The sequence below is a fragment of the Bos taurus genome, chromosome 10 (genome assembly GCF_002263795.3).
Source record: "Bos taurus isolate L1 Dominette 01449 registration number 42190680 breed Hereford chromosome 10, ARS-UCD2.0, whole genome shotgun sequence".
Lineage (NCBI taxonomy): Eukaryota > Metazoa > Chordata > Mammalia > Artiodactyla > Bovidae > Bos > Bos taurus.
This window is the reverse complement of record NC_037337.1, coordinates 46024606-46045408: the sequence shown is the minus strand read 5'-3', so window position 1 is coordinate 46045408 and position 20803 is coordinate 46024606. Positions and strand designations below refer to the sequence as shown.

Sequence of the window (20803 nt, the reverse complement as noted above, 5' to 3'; positions counted from 1 at the left end):
AATGTAAACAGAAGAAAAATTAACTGTGAAAAGGATAAACTTATGGCACAGCATAGACCTTTGGATTAACTATGTGTAAAAGGCATGATGCAAGCCAAGTACAAAATTTGCCGTTAGAATCTGGTGAAACAAAAGCTGGTGACACTCAGCTTTGCTTAGTGTCTCCTCACTGGCTAAGTTCAAGTACTGTGTGTTAATCACTCAGTCATGTCCCCAACTCTGCGACCCCATAGAGCCTGCCAGGCTCCTCTGTCCATGGAATCCTCCAGGCAAGAATACTGGAGTGGGTTGCCATTCTCTTCTGCAGAAGTTCAAGTACTAGACCTGTCATTTAATACCTGTGTGGTCTTGGACAAGTAATTTAACCTCTCTTAATCTCAAGTGCTTTATGTATAAAAAGTAAAAATACCTTGTACCTCAGTGGGTAGCCATGAGAATCAAATGAAAGGAGAGATGAGTAAGAATGCTGTATTCTAGAAAGTACCATGTACATTTAAAGCATTATTAGTGGGAATTCCCTGGTGGTCCAGCGGTTAGGACTTGCAGCTTTCACTATAGGGGCCCAGGTTCAATCTCTGGTCAGGGAACTAAGATCCCACAAGCCAAACAACATGGCCAAAATAAATAAATAAAAATAAAAGCACATTGGTGAAATTCTAATAAATAAGTTCTATTAAGCTAGTATCACTGGAGAAGGAAATGGCAACCCACTCCAGTGTTCTTGCCTGGAGAATCCCAGGGGCGGGGGAGCCTAGTGGGCTGCCGTCTATGGGGTCGCACAAAGTCGGACACGACTGAAGCGACTTAGCAGCAGCAGCAGCAGGCTAGTATCACTAGCTTCCCAGGTGGCACTAGTAATAAAGAACCCTCCTGCCAGTGTAGGAGACTTAAGAGACATGGGTTCAGTCCCTGAGTTGGGAGGAGCCCCTGGAGAAGGAAATGGCACCCACTCCAGTATTCCTGCCTGGAGAACCCCATGGACAGAGGAGCCTGGTGGGCTATAGTCCATAGGGTTGCAAAGAGTCGGATGTGACCAAAGTAACTTCACACGTACACACACATAGGATCATTGTTATGAAAGCTTGATGAACAGAACCAACACATCATGAACATAAAAACAGTTCAAAGGATGATCAGGGCATAGCGGAATTTAGATTGTTGGAGTATCTTGCTCAGGAACTCACTCCTCCTAACACTGTTTATGCAAATCAAAAAGTCCCTTCTGAGTTCTGGGTTCCTGGTTCGCATACAATTTCATTCAGTTCTCATGGTGTGTTCTTCTTGCTTAAAGTACCCATCAGATCTGAGAACCACCTTCCATTTCTGAATTCTGAGGTTGGCTATGGGGAAGTATGGGAGAGACACACCCATACTCAGAGAGGAAACTCCCAAATCCAAAATACACAGAAAACCGCATAGAAACACCCTCTGCAAGGCCTTTATTGGTATGGGGTCACGTATCAGGGTGAGGTTCCTGGGTGGTGTTGAGCCACATTTTCTGGTATCCATCCTCCAGATGGCACCTTGGGTGCTACCCAGGACAAGGGGCAGTCAGCCCAGTGCCACGTCCAGGGCAACATCATCCACCTGCACCCCTCTACCTACTCAGGCCCGCAGGCCTGTCCACGGTGGATTTATAACACACGTCAAGGTGGTGTTCATTCTGCGTAGGCAGAGAGCTTACCCCTTGGAAGTGAGTGTCTCTTGGTGAGAGTCGTGGTTAGCTTTTTTTTCAGATGGCCTCGCCACCAGTCTCACTGCGGCATCTCCCCATAGAGGGTGGGTTCTTGTAAGGCAGTTGCCATATCTTATTGATGTTTGTCACCCTGCCCTTAATGAATACTAAACAGTCGCTCAATAAATGTCACATCATGGAATTGAAAACTGCCCACAACCTCGTCTGCCTTTTCCAGGTGCTATCCATGCATGCTCCTGTCTTACTAAAGCATTCATTCCTTCATTCACTCATTCATCCAACACTGAGTAACTCATGTGTCAGGCACTGCACTAAAGACAAGAGCAGAAAGTCATGCATGGGGATAATTGCTCCCAGCGGAAGCATCCTGTACAAGGGGAAAAAGAAGCGAGGAAGCAGGTTAGCTCTTCATTACGCTCTGGGAGGTGGCAAGGCATGGGAAAGGCTTCCCAGAGGAAACGGCGTTTCTTTTGGGCCTGGAGGACAAGCAGGAAGTCTGCGGGCACAGGAAAGGAAGACTAGTAGCTTCCTGGATGTGAACAGCATGAACAGAGTGGAGGAGGGGGAAACAGGACATTTATCTGTCATCTTGGTGCCTGGGGCTCTTGCTTTGGAATGGGGAAAGGGGGATGAGGCCAGAACTGGGGCTCAGGCAGTACAAGACAGGCCTGAATGCCATGCTGAGAATGGGTTCATTTGTCCTATGGGTGACAAGGATCCATCACAGATTTCCAGGCAATTATATGCCATGATCTGTTTTCACCAAGACTGTTTACTGTACATCAATCTTTCCATTCATCTGCTCTCTGCCACAAGGCTGGGAGTATATCATAAGCAGGAATAGAGTCTCACCATCCCTGGCACTAGCACAATGGCTGACATGGGAGGAGAGGTCATTCCTATTCCAAAGGCCGGCCAGAGAGCTGACCCTCATCCATCACCTGCTCCTTCCAGCTGGAAGGTGAGCATGGAGAACAGCTCATGAGCAGGGCCGTGAAGATAACACGGTGACCGAATTCATGGGACGGCTAAGCTAGCCTGACTCACTTGGCAAGAAGTAACAGAATACAAGAGGAGAGGAAGGCTGAGAGCCCTCATGGAGAAGGAAAATCAGCAAGACAAATGTGTTCATATAAAATGAATTGTATATGGTGAGAAATAACACGGAATCACGAAGTCCCCTCTAAGCCACCAGCTGGAACTTCTGCATGAGCCCCTCTAGCAGGCAGGAAGTTCCAGCCAACACGTACTCACATTCTGGCTCCAGGAAGTGTCTAGCCACTCATGAGGTAATCACACTGAGTTCCAGCTATTCATCACTTCTGAAGTTGCCCAGCTGGGCTTGGGCCAAGGGACCCATGGGTGGGGAGTCAGAAGGCTCAGAGTCCACATAATGCTAAGGATATGAGGCAGGGAGGGGGTTACCAGCATCCTCACCCTACATGCACCCAGGAGAAACCCAGACTGTCTCCAGGTTGTGGAAAATGTCCAGGTTGAGCCCAGGAGCCAGACAAGATACCCCACCAGCAATCCCACCTAACAATAAGCTCAGCTCTCTGCTGGGCAACTTCGAACTGCACTAGCAGGCTTTGTTTTCCTGCTGCTGCTGCTGCTGCTGCTAAGTCGCTTCAGTCATGTCCGACTCTTAACGACCCCATGGACTGTAGCCCACCAGGCTCCTTGGTCCATGGGATTTCCTACTCTAGCAGGGCCCAAAACAAGAGCTGTGTTTTCTTTTTCTCTGTTGTGGGAAGGGAAGTAGCAATGCCAGCTACTATTACAGAGCACCTCTCTAGTATCCAGCACTTAATCCTGCTTCTGTCTCATTTCTACAACTCTGACAGCTAAGTATTATCATTTGTGTTAAAGGACACCATCTGGACCTCCTGGAGCCAGAAAAAAACACAGAAAATAAGTCAACTATCCACAGCATTATGGATAGGAAGAAGTCACAGGTGAATCCAGGTAGCCCATTTCCTGCTTGGTGTATTATCATCCTGAGGTCCAAAGGCCAACCCAAGCCACACACTCCTTGATGACCCTGACTTGTACTCTGTGACACCCAAGTGAGACTCTGCAAGATGTCTTCTGTTGGAGGAATTCAAAATACCGTGACAATTAGACTAAGGACGGGAGGCTCACAGCAGGTCACCCCACAGGGCAGAGTAACAACTGGGCTGGAATCCACGTGTGGGATGTGAGCCCATGCCCTGGTGCAGCTGCTGAGACCCCAGGCATGCCAAACCCTCTCTGGGCCGGACCCTCAGCCAGCGCTTGGGTGTCATCCTGGACTCTGCCCTCCCCCTCATCTCCCACATCTAATTGGGTACCTAAATCAATCTTCAGAGCAACCTTAAAAGATCTTGAATCCATCCCTCCTCAAATTAATTTGGCACTTGCCACATCTCACCCAGATTACTGTCCCCATTCTATCCGTGCTCCCATTCAGAGGGATCTTTCTGAAATATACATCTGCTCTCTTCACCTCCCTGCTCACCTGGTCCCATATCTCTTAAAGTTCAAATTCCTTGGCTTAGTTCCCATTCCCTGAGTCTGCCTCCTGCTGTCCCCTAGGTTCTCCATTCAGCACATTCAACCTTTGCCTAAATGCTATTTCAGGACCATGTACCTGCTGACCTCTCTTCCTTAGAAGGCCCTTCCCTCTGATAATGCCTGATAATCCTTCAAAATTCAACTCAAATACCACCGCTTCCAAGAAGTCCTCTTAGACACCAGAGTCTGACTTAGATTCTTTCTTATTTAGACGACCATTCTCCATGTACTTCCCTCTATCACAGCACTTAGAGTTATTGATCTCGCTTTTCTGGTTCCTGCACAAGTTCCTGGAAAAGAGGAACTAAGCTCAGAGAAGTCCTGAGTTGATTTTGTACCTGTAGCAACACCCAGGTACTCAGCGCAATGGTTGAAACACCACAGGTATTTCTGCATAGCAAAATGAGTGGGTCTCCTCCCCAGTAAGTGGGTCCCCCTGATCACGGGTTGGAGGATCTTTATGCTTCACCTGTCTGTAAAGGCTCAACAGTCTATGAAACTGAGCTCAGCTACTATGGGAACCAGTCCTTTGACTCTGACCACACTCTTGCTTTGTGAAGTTCTATGTGGTCACAGTGAACTTTCTTGACCCTGCATGCCAGTGACCACAAATGATCAGTGGCCCCTGGGAGCAGTTTCATGGCTACAGGAAGGGGTGGGGTGGGGGAACGCAGCCAGTGGTCACTGGGCTCTAAGATTTCCAACCTCTGGTCAAGGGATGCTGGTCGCTGTGCTGGGCCCAGGGCGCCAGGCAACCTCAGCAGTACTCATCTGAATGCGTCTAGCTCTGCTGGCTCGGGAGTGAGCTCTTGGTTACTGAAAAGTTCAGTCTTGTGAAATGGGTTTGGTTTCACATTTCCTGTCCTTGGCTCACTTATTTTAAAATTACACCCCAAATGCTCCCTGAAAGAGATAAGGTATCTGTAGTCTGATTCAGAAGCTTCTTGCCATCAGTCCCTACATGAATAAAACCTGATCTGTGGAATGAAACTCAGGATAGGGATGCTCCTGGGCCATCATTTCTTTTCCAGGAGCTCAGAGTCTTCAACTGTAAGATGAGGGAGGAAGGTCAAGTGAGTGCTGACCCCTCCTGGCAATGACATTTGGAGAGACTGGGTCCATTCTTCCTGAACTAACTCTTTTCCCTTCCCCCCATCACTGACCTTGAGATCAAAGTGAGCGATTTTCTTGGCATGAAGGTAGTTCACCCCTTCCAGGATCTGCTTAATGAAGCTGGTGGCCTCCTCCTCACTCAGGGATTCCTTCTGGGCCAGGAAGTCGAAGAGCTCTCCTCCAGACACTCTGCAAGACACCGGTAGGGAGGGCCCAGGCCCAGTCAGCCCCATGTACCAGAAGCCCAAGCCCCTGCCCCTGCCCCTGCCCCCAGGAAACCTGCGGGGCAGAACCCCCTCACCCACCTCTCGGCCTCAGTCCAGCCAGCACAGGGCTGACTGTGCTGCTACTTCTATTTGCTGTGTTCCTCCCTTTGGATCACAAGAGACGGAACCCTCAGGTGACAGCAAAAGGGCCTCTGCTAACACTCTAGGCTCAGGTCCCTGGTTACCCTGGGTGCTCCCTTCCCGCCACACAACGGAGGTGACCGAGGACAGAAGCAAGCGCTATGTGGGATGACAAAGAGGAACACATGCTGGGGCAGAAAATGGAGACTTAGTGTCCAGTCCACCCCTGCCACTGGCTTTGGACAACCCCCTGCCCCGCCTCCTCTAGGCAGGCCTCAGTTTCCTCACCTGCAAAATGGGCAGACTGACCATGACTGTTCCCAAAGCCCCTTTCTGTGACTTTATAGAAGGCATGACCTTTTCAAAGGCATGTCCCTACCTTAACCATCAAGATCCATCCTTTATATTCATCTTTAAAAACTCTAAAAGACTGCTTTTGTCCTCACACTCTACTTTCCAGTACGTTATGGTTGATGTGGCAGGAAGAGAGACCAACAGAGCAAAAAGAATCTCCCCTGTAAAAACTAGTTTACAGTTTTACCTGAATTCGGGATTTAGGGTTGCCAGACAAAATGAGAGATTTTTATTTGCTAAATCTGGCAGTCCTACTGGGCTTGTTCGGCCGCTGATGCATGCTGAGGTATCCAGCCGGCACGCACATCTCAGGAGCTGGGACATAGTCAATGCTCACCCCAGGAAAAGATCTCAGGAAGGGATCAGGGCCAGGGGATCCGGAAACTCAGGATCACCTGGAAAACTTGTTTAACATGCACATTTTCAGGTCCTACCACTGACCCTACCAAATTAGATTCTCTAGCAGCAAGGCCTCAGAACCTGTATTTTTATAATAATAGCAACATCAATAATGGTAACTGATAGTCATTGAATACTTGGAGCATTATGTATACTTGTTGCACATTATCTCATTTAATCATCACAACACCCTATGAGCTAAAGGACTATTATTTTGCTATCTCACAGTTGAAGAGACAGGCTCAGAGAGGTTAAGTCACGTGTCCAAGGTCAAACAGTCAGTAAGTGGTAGAATCAAGATTCAAACCCAAGCAGAATGACTCTCAACCACTATACCATATGAGACCTCAAATGATTTCTGAATGGCTTCTGTCCATTTTGGGAATCATTCACGTCCTGTCACCTAGTCCATCCTAATTAAAGAGCCTCAAAATCTTTTCTCCTTTCTTTAAAAATATCCATATATTGACCCATTCATCAATCTTAGCATCAGGAAAAGCAGAACAACTGGACATGCCATGATATATAGGGAATACACAGCAACACCTATGAAGTATTACAACTTGAAAAACTGAAACTAAACCTTAGCTTAAGCATCTTGCTATAAAATCACTGCTGATGAGAAAAGGAAAACTCAAAGCCACCCCAAGCCCTGGGCTATCCTCTGACATCCCCGTCCAGCTGCATGAGTGCCCTCTCACCCTGGGCTGTCAGTGTCTGGCTGGTTCTCTCCCCGGCTACATTACCTTTTGCTCTCACAGCACTGTGTGCGAGAAAGACATTCAAGAGAAGGTGGATTAATAAAAGAACAAAGGAAAGAAATAAGACATTTAAAATAGCAACACAGCAAGACTTCACTGGCAGTCCAGTGGTTAAGACTCTGCACTCCCAATGCAGGGGGCATGGTTTCCATTCCCACAAGCTTCAAGGTGTGGCCAAAAAATAAAATAAAACTTAAAAATAAAAGAAAACATTAATATGGCACAGAATATTCTATATCATAGAGAAGTGAAACCTTGGCATTTGCAAGAGACCTGTCGGAGTCCTTTGCAAATTTTCCAATCCACAGTGTTCCTTGGGAACACACAGGACCCAGCCCAATCTTTGTTTTCATACTTGCAGCCTTGCTGGGTCATGGGAGGCTGTGACCTTGGGCATATACTGCCCTTCCTACCTTAAACTGAATGCTACATAAAGGTAAAAGAATATCATGATAATGGAGATGTGTCCTGTCACCCAAAGTTACTGATGTAAAGGCCCTGGCTGGGTGAGGACTTGGGGTGGGGGGGTCAGTAATTAGCTGCTCTACCTGAAAGTGTGATCTGGACAAGATACCCAGACAGACATGGTCTCCTTTGGATGAAGAGAGGAAAAGCTATGGTGGCCCTTAGAATTGCCCATAGAAACTTGGAAAGTGGGAGGCTGATGAGCCTGCTGGGGTGACAGTCCCAGCCCTGACACCCAGGCTGGGAACACTTGCATCAATTCTCATGCATGTCTTCTCAAGGGTTTCAAGAAGCCTGGGTTTTGTTCCAACCCAGCTGTTACCCTCGCAATGTAGTTTCTCCCCAGAGCTTCTCAGCTCCAAGGCCTCTGCCCTGGAGTCACCCCACCTCCACCCAGGCTTCTCTCCTCTCACATCCCTAAACAATTTAACTTAGAGAGGAAAAGAAAAACCTAACAGCCTGGCCTCTGCTCTGCTCCCAGTCCCCAGGACTCAATGCACCCACTGAGGTATCACTTTCCACTAGCCTGGAGTCAAGGGGGCCCCAGAGGGGTCAGGAGCCTGGGACGGGAGGGCTGCCCAAACCTGCCAGAGCAGACCTACATTTTTCAAAGTCAGCTCCACATGTGACATGAGTTAATTTCTTGAGAGTTTGAAAATATTCTTTACACCCCGCAGAAGTCAACTATGTGCTGTACTGTGCTAAGTCACTCAGTCGTGTCCAACTCTTTGTGACCCCACGGACTGTAGCCCGCCAGGCTCCTCTGTCCATGGGATTCTCCAGGCAAGAATACTGGAGTGGGTTGCCATGCCCTCCTTCAGGCAAAGCCAATTTATATGGATAGATATACCCTTCCCATCCCTGCTTTCATCAGTCCTGTGAGAGGTGGCTGCAGCACTGGCCATCATGGACGGGGTAATAACAGCTGAAGGGGACTTAGCACTGGCCACTTCAGCAGGAAGCAGGAGGAAGCCCTGTACCAGAAAACAGTGCTGAGAGGTAACTCCACCCACAAAATATGCAAACTTCAACTGAGTAGATGGGCTCTGACACCTGTGTTTAAGTATCAGGCAAACCCATGAACCTAGTAGGGCACAGTGAGGACCAGAAGGCTGAAGGCTCCTGAGCAACTCAACAGTGGTCACCAAGGTCACACACAGAAGCCCACAGAAAGGGACTTCCCTGGTGGTCCAGGGTTAAGAAATCTGCCTTGCAATGCAGGGGACACGGGTTCGATCCCTGGTCAGGGAACTAAGATTCCACATGTGGTGGAGCAACTAAAGCCTGTGAGCCACATCTAGAGAGTCCATGCACCGCAATGAGAGGTCCTGGGTACCACAATGAAGATCCCAAGTGCTGCAACGAAGACCCAATGCAGCCAAATAAATAACGATATTTTTAAAGTCCTTTTCTCCTGGAAGGTCCTTCTCTCAGACCCTGCTCACACAAGGCTGAGACACTGTCTTAGCAATCCCTAGCACCACAGATTGGCACCCTGAGATAGTGAGACAGCTTGAGAGTAAAGGAGGAGATAGAGAAACTATGAACAGACAGAGCTTCACAAACAGAGCAGCTCAAGCAGACCACAGGAGTCCTGGTATGACGACGATGTTCCAGGTGGTGATGGCTCACGGCAAGAGGGCATGTAACTGCTTGCGAACCATGGCTGGAGAAATGGGCGCGACCTGCTTGGAGAAACAGGGACAACTCAAGAACATCCTAGACCCTAACTCCTAGGGTTCTACAAACAGAGTAACAGAGAGCTTCTCCAGCAATGACAGAAATGCCAATTAAAATGACCAAAAAAATCCTAAAAACCAAACATCGTTTAGTAACTATAAAGGACTTGGGAATTCCCTGGCTGTCCAGTGGTTAGGACTCCACACTTCCACTGTAAGGGGGCATGGGTTGGATCCCTGGTCTGGGAACTAAGATGGCTCCCCCACCCCAAAAAAAATATATACACACAATATATATATGTACACAAAACAAATATATATATATATATATATATATTCAATATATAGAGGGAAAGACAATAAATAATGAACCCTGCTTTAAAACAAATGCCCCAGGGTTGGCAAGGCTGTAGGGAGATGGGATATTCCCATGTTGCAGGTGGTACTCGTTAGCCAAGACTGTCCTTGGTGAGGACACCAAGAGTCTAAAAATGTCAGCTTGGTCACTCCATTCCTGAGAATTTATCTAAAAAAAACTAATTCAAAAGAAAATGGGAAAATATGAGAAGAAAGTTGCTTTATGGCAATAAAATCTATAATGGTTAGAAACTGAAAAATCAAATGTCCTACAACAAGGAGGTACATGTATATAATTCAAGGAAACATGATACAGTCAGTGGAAAGGAAAAAAGCTGTTCATGGCATTATGAACTTAATGGGGGAGGGGGAGCAGAACAGGAAACTGTACAAGTACAAAGATTGTACACAAACAGATAAAGACTGAGAGGAGCCACGGGGACACATAAATGGCAGTGTTTGGGTGGTTGGCTTCTGAATATAATTTCTTTTTTGGTTGCTATAAGGTTTTTTGGGCAACAGACTTAAAGAAATTGCCTGGCTCTCCCAGCAAAGGCGGGCTTGTCACTCTCTGCTGGGAACCAGCGTGCCATCTGCTGACCCTTAACCTTGGGACACATCACACCTCGGGCCATCCTGGAGGAACCCCCTCAGGCTTGTCTGAACCAGGCAGGTGTGTACAGTGACTAGTCCAGCTGGCTGAGAAGTCCCTGGGAGAGACATGGAGGACTTTGGAAGTTAGAGGAGGGAAAAGCATGGGTGATTGTGTGCACTGGAATGTTGAGTTGGATAATTTAAGAATCCAGTACAAGAGTATGCAAATGCCCATCTGCTACATAAATCTATAGCCTGGCAACACTAGAGCACGTTCTCAAATTAGAATGGTCTCCAAAGTCAGGTGGCCCAAGGATGGCTGCCAGCTTTACAGATGAGAGCTGAAGCTCAGAGGTGTGAGGTAACTTGCCCCAGGTCACAAAGTCAGGGGCTGCTGAGACAAATGACACCACTCCTCTGCTCACTGGGAGACGCCTCACGCCTATGAGGCTCAGAACACTCCCAACACGGGGTCTTGCTGCTTGACTGGACACAGCCATTGCCACTTGTGCCACAGTCCAGCTCAAACTCTATGGTCCGCCAGAGCCCCACATCCCCAGTCCATGGACTTGTCTCCAGGAGAGGCATCAGGTGCCCGACCAAACCCTGGAGTCTTGGTATCACCCATCCAAATTTCACCAGACTTGGAATGAAGGCTTCCCCAGCAGCCCCAGCCCGAGGCCATCCCACCTCACATACACAAGCAGTGTGGCCCCAGCCCTGGTCCTGCTACTTCCTGGCTGTAGGATCTAATAAGTGACTGGACTTCAGTGTTCTTGACTGTAACACGGAGATCACATGTTACAGTGATCCTATCACACGGAGATAAGGATTAAATGAGATAATAGACATTCTTGGCAAAGTGAATACAAAGTCCTCTCAGGGTAAGTAGAACACTTCCCTCAACACAGCTTCTTTGAAAATTGAACAAGATGACTAGCACAAAGGACCTTGGCTTACAGCAGAGCTCTCTAAATAACTGTTACTACAATAACCAGTATTCTTGCCTGGAGAATCCCATAGACAGAGGAGCCTGGCGGGCTATATACAGTTCATGGGGTTGCACAGAGTGGGACACAACTGAGCGACTAAGCATGCATGCACAATAATAATCACGGCATCAGACACAGTACAAAGGCAGGGCTTTCCTGGGGAGGGGCTGGGGAAGGGCTTCACAGAGCTGGGAGGGTGCTTGTTCTTCTCTGAAAAACAGACTCTCTTTAATGGCTCTCCTGCTCCCCTCGTCCACCCTCTAACATGCTCAGCAGCCAGGAAAGGACTCCAGCGCTGGCCACTTCTTCCCTTTGATCTCCAGGGTCCAGTGAAAGCCAGACCTAGACCCTGGCCCTCAGTCTCTGCTGCCTGGGTTCCGGAGGAGCTGGTAACTGAGGGTAACCGTCCCCTACTGACTTCATCTCCTCCGGGTTGAGCTTCTGGCCTGCAGGTTGCTGCTCCCTCTGGGGCCTGTGGCTGGACTCCCTCCTCCCCCCGGCCCCAAGCCTGCTGCCCACCGGGTCCCAGGCTCCCACTCACAGCTCGAGGATGAGCACCACGTCGGTGCGGTTCTCGAAGACGTCGTGCAGCGTGATGACGTTGGGGTGCAGCACCTGCCGCAGGATGCTCACCTCCCGCTCAATCTCCTCCCGGCACACGCCCCGCCGGCTGGCCGGGCTCTGCCGCTTCTTGATGAACTTGGCCGCGTACTCCAGCCCCGTGCTCTTCTCCCGGCACTTCTTCACAATGGCGAACTGGCCGCTGCGGGGACACAGACACACACAATGAGGTCATCACTGCGGTCATGGGAGAGGTGACCTGGCCGCCACCCCCCGGCCACAGCAACTCCTTCTTCCAGGGCAGGATAAGTCATGTCATCAGCCGGGATCCCCACCTGGCCATCATCCAGAGACAGAGAAAGTTCTGGGCTCCCCTTCTGTTCCTATGAATCCTTTACCTTGTACTAGGAAGGAATGGTAGTATTGTCATTCCCAGTGTACAGATGGGAACACTGAGGCCCTGAAAGGCTACTGGTTTGATCCAGATGACACAACTTCAGCTAGAACCTCTGTCTTGTATTCACCAGATGAAATCACAAGGTCCAGAGGTTTATACTACTTAATGGAAAGATTTTAAAGGAAAAGCAGGACTTCCCTGATGGTCCAGTGGTTAAGACTCTGAACTTCCACTACAAGGGGTACAGATATGATTCGTGGTCAAGGAACTAAGATCCTACAAGCCACAAGGTATGGAATGAATGAATGAATGAATAGTAAAAACGGTCAGCACGGTCAGACTACTAATAGTAACAATCATCTGTTTGGGCCTCCCTTATCTGGAAGCAAGTACAAACTCATCTATTTACAATTATAAGGAGACAAAGCACCTCTCTATTCTCATGTTTGCACCTTGGTTTCCAACCCTTCCCAACAAATAAAACCTCAATTACCTGACTCGAGCCAGGTAGTGGCTCGGACAATAAGAGCAAACACCAGGCTGAAGCACTTAAAGACAAGGCCAGAGGCTATGCCAGCGGGGCTGGGGGGATCCCGATGGAAGTGGGGATGGGGTGGAGGCAGCCTAACATTGTTAGTAACCACGGTGGGTCTTTGTCATGGTTAGAAGACAGATAGTCCATGGAATTTTCTAGGCCAGAATACTGGAGTAGGTAGCCGTTCTCTTCTCCAGGGGATCTTATCAACCCAGGGATCAAATCCAGGTTTCCTGCATTGCAGGTGGATTCTTTACCAGCTGAGCCACCAGGCAAGCCCAAGAATACTGGAGTGGGTAGCCTATGCCTTCTCCAGTGGATCTTCCCAACCCAGAAATTGAACCAGGGTCTCCTGCATTGCAGGTGGATTCTTTACCAGCTGAATTACCAGGGAAGCCCAGATAGCACCAGAGAATTGTAAGGTATTAGGAAACAGGCACAAGAGACATCAAGTGACTCACCCAAGGTCATCACGGAGTTAATGGCAAAGCCAGACCAAAGAGCCGAGGACCCTGCCCACTGTTCACAAAGCTGCTAAGGCAGGTGGAGTCAAGACTATGCCTAGTTTCCTTCAGGGCTGAGCCTGAATCCTTCACTCCAGGGACCTAGACAGCATCCATGAAATGGTGCAAACAGAAAACTCAGCAGTGGCCACAGGACTGGAGAAGGTCAGTTTTCATCCTGACCTCAAAGAAAGGAAACACCAAAGAATGTTCAAACTACTGTACAATTGTGCTCATTTCACATGCTAGCAAGGTAATGCTCAAAATCCTTCAAGCTAGGCTTTAGCAGTATATGAACTAAGAACTTCCAGATGCATAAGCTGGATTTAGAAAAGGCAGAGGAACCAGAGATTAAATTGTCAGTATCTGTTGGATCATAGAAAAAGCAAGAGAACTCCAGAAAAACACCTACTTCTGCTTCACTGAGTACATCTAAGCCTTTGACTATGTGGATCACAACAAATTGGAAAAGTCTTAAAGAGATGGGAATACTAGACCACCTTACCTGCCTCCTGAGAAACCTGTATGCAGAAACCTGCCAAAGTGGCAGGTGGCCCCAGGCCAGCCTCCCTGAGTGCTCTAAAGGCAGCCCCCTCCACACAGGGAAGGGCAGCGGCCTTCACCATCACTGGGGGTGAGGTTAAGGCAATCACTGGGGGCCACTCTCAGTCTTTGGAGACTACCCAATGGCCACCCTCCTGGGGACCCTCCCATTCCCCTTCCCCCAGTGTCCCAGGTTTTCCTGACACCCACAATACCTACTGCTTGAGACAAAAACCATAAAAAATTTAAGGTTCAGCTTAATGGCTTAACAAGGGGCTGCCAGACTCCACATTTTGGATGTACTCTCTTAGTAGTGCTGGGGTAAAAGTCACACACAAGGAAGTGCTCTGGATACAGTAAGTCCCCTACATAAGAACGAGTTCCATTTCAAAAGCGTGTTTGTAAACCCATTTTGTCTATAAGTCTAACAAAGTTAGCCTAGGTACCTGACTAACACAATCAGCTATATAGTACTGAACTGTAATAGGTTTATAATACTTTTCACACAAATAACACATAAAAAACAACAAATAAAGAAAACATTTTTAGTCTTACACTACAGTACCTAGAAAAGTACAGTAGTGCAGTACAACAGCTGGTATACAGGGGCTGGCCTCGAGTGAACAGGCAAGAAGAGTTACTGACTAGAGGAGAGAGAGGATGTGGGAGAGGGTAGAGCTGAAGGATCGTCAGCAACAGGAGACGGAGGGCAAGCTGCAGTTTCACTCACACCCGACACTGATGGGACGCACGTCTGCATCTTTGAAAGTCTGCAACTTGAAGGTTCGTATTAGGGGACTTACTATGTTTGCCTCAGCCTCAGAAACTAGTAGTATGTCTGAATCACTCCATTACTAGAATAATCCTCAGAGAGACAGCTTCAGAATAAACCCAAGTGATCAAAAAAACAGACCCTCAAGTAGAGCAATTAAGGAATAAGAGATGCCAACACTTAAATAGCTTTCTATGGCAACCATTGGAGAGATGTCACCAAACACCTGTTCACACATGCCTCCATCCCCTCTTCCCCCCTTTACCCAGTGCTACCTAAGCATGTACTCTGTACTCTGTGCCAGGCTCTGCCTCAACAGCAAGGGGCAGGGACCAAAGACTCAGACATCAGGTACAGATGGAGCTCTGGGGAGGGAGAGGGCTCCAGCGGCTGGGCTGGAAGGCTTTGTGGAGCCATGTATATAGCACGCTGTCTGCCAACTCTAAAATTTCGGCTATTTATGCCCCAAATACTGGTTCTAGGCTGTCTACATACGAGGGGCTGATGCAAGTGGGGTTAAATCAGGCCTCCCAAAGTCAGAGGGAACACACTCAGCAAGATCTCTGGTCCCTGGGAGCGGCTCTGGGCCTTGCGACATCAGGTCCCTTAGCAGGTACCAGCAAACACTTGGCAAAGCCTCGAGTCCCAGGCAGCTATGCGTCTCCGAGTCAGGACGGCCATGCTCCTCTCCTCCCTGACACCTCAAGGAGTCTGGGATCAGCAGCCCTGAGGGATGAAAGCCAAAGTGTAAGGATTTTAAACTATTTGTTTAAGCTTATGGAGCACAGAGGTGGAGGCAGAGGATTTTTACAAAGCAGAGCTAAATATTTCAGATCACCTTGACAAAAAACCTTACCTTCTCCTCAGAGGGAAACAGAGGCATTTTTCTGTATCACATGCCTGAAAAATTCCTCTAACTCTCAAAAAGCAAATGAGTGTTTGCTTTTGAGTGTTCTCTCTGTGAGAGCAGCTGAGGCAACGAGAGGTGACTGGGGTCAGGCCTAACACGATCAGGCATCCTCCTCCTGCCAAAAGGAGGTATTTTGAGAGTGGATGACTAACACAGAGCCAAATGCCAGCCATTGCCACTCATCTTCCCTCTCTTTGCAAGACAAGGGTCCTCCGCTCAACTTGCCCTGGGGAGCCTCAAAGGGAGCCAAGGCCACTCGCTGGTTTCCTCTCTCCTTGAGCAAGTACTGGAATGCGCAGAGTATATGCTCCACTAGGCCAGCCCTGGGCAGAAGGAGCAGGCTTCCAGGTCAGACAGGCCTGGTCTCAGGAGACCTACACTGTCACCTGGGGCCAGTGGTCACCCCCTCTGTGCATCAGTTTCCTCATCTGTAAAATGGGAACTGTGATTCCCTGCCAAGGAACTGTGAGGACTGGAAATATGTCATGTCACGGGGGACTTCCCTGACAGTCCAGTGGCTAAGACTCCACGCTCCCAATGTAGGGGGCCCAGGTTCGATCCTTGGTCAGGGAACTAGATTCCACAGGCCACAACTAAAAGACCCCATATGCTGCCACTAAGACCCAGCACAGTCAAGTAAATAAATAAATATTTTTTTAATTAAAAAAAAAAATACATCACATTGGCCTGCAGGCAAATCTAATAAATGGCGACTAGTAGTACTGTTATTAGTTTGTTGCTCATGTGAAGGCAGAAATAAGTCACTGATTTACATGGACTGCAATGTGTGGCCAGGGCATCAGTGCAATTTTAACACACGTCCCCACCCCACCCTACTCTCTGATGATTCCAATGCACAGTCAATTTTGGGTTTATCTTCATTTTAAGCAATTCACCAACTCTATTCATCCTTAGAGCAGGGGTTCTCAACCCTGGTGGCACACCAGAATCACTGGGGAAATCATAAAGTTACTGCTGCCTGGGTCCCACCTCCAGAGCTTCTGATTTCCTCGGACTGGGAATCAAGATATTTTTTAAAAACTTTCTGGGACTTTCCTGGTGGTGCAGTGGATAAGAATCCACCTTCCAATTCAGGGGACACAGGTTCGATTCCTGGTCCAGGAAGATTCCACATGGAGCAGAACAGCTAAGCCCGTGCGTCACAATTACTTAGCTTGTACTCTAGAGCCTTCAAGTTGTAACTACTGAAACCCACGCACCTAGAGTCTGTGCTCTGCGACAAGAGACACCACCACAATAAAAAGCCAAAGCTCCGCAATGAAGAGCAGCCCTCTACTTGCCACAACTAGAGAAAGCCTGCACAAAGCAACAAAGACCCAGTGCAGCCAGACATAAATAAATCAACTTCTGGGTGACCCCGATGGGTAGCCAGGGCTGAGAAACACCAACTTACAACAGTCCTCTGGTTGTCTCCATTTTCCCAGATGAAAAAAAGTACACCACTGTAACTCATGTTATTCCTTGTCCTTCTCAGTATTGATATATTACCCTCTCCCTTAGATCTTTGATCTGACCATGAGAAGGAGGGAGAAAGGAGAGATAAGGGAGATGGGGAGTGTTGTCTCTTTCATCAGGACAGGTTTTGCTTGATTTGCAAATCAAGACAGAAGATGACCCTGGGCTCTGGGGAGTAACAGGAACGGAAGCTGCTGTGGGACACCCCCTGGTCCCTGTACCCACAGTAGAGACAAAAAAGCCAGACCTGAGATGGCTCTGTCACGCCCATCAGAAGGCACTGGCAGACCCATGGGCAGGTGGAAGCAGTGATGGTTATGGGCCTTTTTCTGCCCATCAGGAAGGCTCTGAAGCCAGAAATTCAGGCCCAGGGATGCAGAAGTTTCTCAGCTACGCTACAGGACCAAGGGTAGACAGGGAGAGCCCATCTAGGTTAAGACAGAGTAGAGGGGAGCCAGCCAATTGTAAGGGAAGTGACTGTCAACACAGATTTAAAAATCATGGGAATACTGAAACATGATGCACATATGCAAAGCCCATCCCTGCAACAGTCAGTTCCTAACTCTAATGCAGCAAAAGGCGGGTAGTCAGGAGGTCCAATTTCTGACCCTGACCTGCCCCCAAAGCTTTGCGGGCTTGGACAAGGAGCTGCCTTTTCAGTCCATTTTCCTTCACCTTCCAGAAAGCTTCTGAGGGGAATTCCCTGACAGTCCAGTGGTTAGGACTTGGTGTTGTCACTGCCATGGCGCGGATTCAATCCCCAGGTTCCCATAAGCCGTGTGGCACAGCCAAAAAGAAAGTTCCGGAGAGTCCACGACAACTCTGAACAGAAACGAAGTTTTCCCTTCAGTCTCCAAATTCCATCTCTGGGCTGATGCCTGGAGTCTTGGGTTCTGGCCAGATCCCATCTGCTAACTGGTCATGAGCCTGGGTAGTCTGTTCACCTCCCTGGGCCTCAAGGTCCTCCCTTGTCAAATGAGGATGAGAAAACCCAGTCTGACCACCTCACAGGGGAAATCAGAGATAACTCCCCAGAAAGGACTAAACCATCCAACTAGTAGAAAGGCAGGAGGCAGGGGTGGGTGGAACACTGTGCCTGAGGCTGACTTGCAAAAGTCACGTAGGAGGGTTTCGTGAAGGACAGTAAATCCGCAAGACACAGAAACTAGTTTCCCAGCTTCTGCCAGAAGCTCTCCTGCAATTATATCAGGAACACACCCCTCTTCCCAGATAGAGGACCCAGCTCCTCACTTATTCAGTGTCCCTGGAGGACAGAGCAGGCTGTGTGAAGACTGGTGTCACAGACAGGACCTGGCAGGGCCCGGGGAAGCGGGGGCACCCCATTAGGGTCTCCTGTTGTCTGTCTAGGAAGCAGATGATGAGAAGTAAACCTGGAACTGCTTCTCAGAACTCAAAAATGGTTTGGGACTTTCCTGGGGGTGCAGTGGTTAAGAATCTGCCTTCTGGGGGCTTTGCTGGTGGCTCAGTGGTAAAGAATCCACCTGCCAATGCAGGAGACATGAGTTTGATCCCTAATCCAGGAAGATCCTACATGCCGCAGAGCAACTAAGCCTGTGAACCACAATGATTGAACCTGTGCTCTAGAGCTCAAAAACTGCAACCACTGAGCTCACGTACTGCAACTACTGAAGCCTGTTGTTGCCCGAGAGCCAGTGCTCCTCAACAAGAGAAGCCACCACAATAAGAAGCCTGTGCATCACAACTAGAGAGTAGCCCACACAGCAGCAAAGACCCAGAACAGCCAAAAATAAATATGAATTAATTAATTAAATTATTTAAAAAAATTCAGGGATGTAGGTTTGATCCCTGGTTGGGGAACTAAGATCCCAAATGCCATGAGGCAGCTAAGCCTGTGCCAGAACTAGAGAAGCCCATGTACCTCGAGGAAGACCCAGTACAGCCAAAATAAAATAAATAAATAATATTTTTCAAAACCAGCTCCTAAGTTTCAGGGAAGAGCCTGGCTCAACTGTCCCTGAATTCTTTACCACCAAAGAAGAGTAATCTGGGTGTGAGCCAAATCTCACACCTGGGATAGATTTTGTATAGCAATATGGACATCACAACATTTATATCCAGCTTTTCTCTCTTCAAGCTAATTTTACTTTTATCCTCTTAAATATTTGCTAGCATCATTCTTAGCTCCATTTTACAGATCAGAAAACAGAGACTTAGGAAGGTTAAGTGACTTACGAGTTGGACCAGGTAGCAGGCCCTGATAGAGGGACTAGGACATAAAGTCATGTCAACCAACTCTAGCTTCAGTGAGACTCTCGAGGTAACCAGCCAGCAGTGATGTACCAAGCAGTAAGAAAGGGGCCCACCCCAGAACAGAGGAGAATTTTATCATTGATATTACTAACAATTGCCAATGCATGGTGATAATAATAAGTAGACTGATTTGGGGAGACTTTCTGGGTGGTCCAGTGGTTCAGAATCCACCTTGCAATAAAGGGGAATTAGGTTTGATCCCTGCTCAGGGAATTAAGATCCCATATGCTATCGGGCTCTCGTAGAGCCCCATGGAGCCCTCTATGCACTGCAATGAAAGATCCTGTGTGACTCAACAAAGACACCATGTACCTCAACTAAGACTCGATACAGTCAAGTAAATAAACAGATTTAAAAAAAACAAAAAGTAGACTGGGGACTTCCCTGGTGGTCCAGTGGTTCAGATCCACCTGCCAATGCAGGGGACACCAGTTTGATCCCTGGTCCAGGAAGATCCCACATGCCGCGGAGCAACTAAGCCCTTTGCACCACAACTGCTGAGCTCATGAGCTGTAACTACTGAAGCCAGACTCTAGAGCCATGCTCTGCAACGAGAAGCCACTGCAGGAAGAAGCCCATTCACCACAACCAGAGAGTAGCCCCTGCTTGCCACAACTAAATAAAGCCCTCGTGCAGCAACGAAGCCAAAATAAATCAATTGCTTTTGAAAAGAAAATCATTTTTTTTTTAAGTAGAATAAGTTTTATTTGATTTTTATCATTGGTTTTGAATTCTCAAAAGACAATGCACCTCTCATGGCCAGAATTGAGACAGACCACTGCCACGGTCCACCAACTCCCACCAGGTTGGCTATGGCCAACCAAAAATAAATCAATTACTTTTGAAAAGAAAATCATTTTTTAAAAAGTAGAATAAATGTTATTCAATTTTTTTTTATCATTGGTTTTGAATTCTCAAAAGACAATGCATCTCTCATGGCCAGAATTGAGACAGACTACTCCTACGGTCTACCCACTCCCACCAGGTTGGCTATGGCCAACTAGACTTGTTCTCACAACTCCCCAGGGCTGACTGACAAAGGCGTTTTTAAGGTTTATGGATAGAGTTGGTCTAACTCATTCTCTCAGTCAACTCTAAAGTGTCCATGAATCTAGTAACTTGCCCCAAAGTACCCAGTTGATCAAAGTGGAGGTGAGGCAGAGCTGCACAGAATACAGACCAGGGAGGAGATGTCATGGGAGGTGAGAGGTATCAAGTGGGAAGTGCTCCAGGTCAGAGGTGTGTGGGGCCCAGGTTCCTCCTCCCGCTTCCCCCAAACAGTCACTGCAGTTCCTCTTCCCACACTGGAGAACAATGAGCCACGACTACTCTGGAATTACCCTGCAGGAGTGCAGTGCCACAGGGCGGGACAGTGCTTAGAAGTTTCCAGTCAAGGCCACCCCAGGTGCAGCCTGGGAAGTGGGGGAATGGAACCTTCAGCCAGCATGAGCAGGAGGAGCTCAAATCTACAGTCCACAGGAACCAGATCGGCCCAATCCCAGAG

The 20803-nt window shown here is 48.2% G+C and overlaps 1 protein-coding gene across 1 annotated transcript in view; it reads right to left on the bottom strand.

Annotated features, from left to right (window-relative positions):
- DAPK2 (death associated protein kinase 2) overlaps window positions 1-20803 on the bottom strand; it is a 131976-nt gene that overhangs the window by 35184 nt on the left and 75989 nt on the right. The window contains exons 3-4 of the mRNA XM_010809297.3: window positions 11852-12073; window positions 5413-5551 (exon numbers count right to left, since the gene is read on the bottom strand). Of these exons, the coding sequence (XP_010807599.1) occupies window positions 5413-5551; window positions 11852-12073 (361 nt within the window). The remainder of the gene's footprint in view (window positions 1-5412; window positions 5552-11851; window positions 12074-20803) is intronic.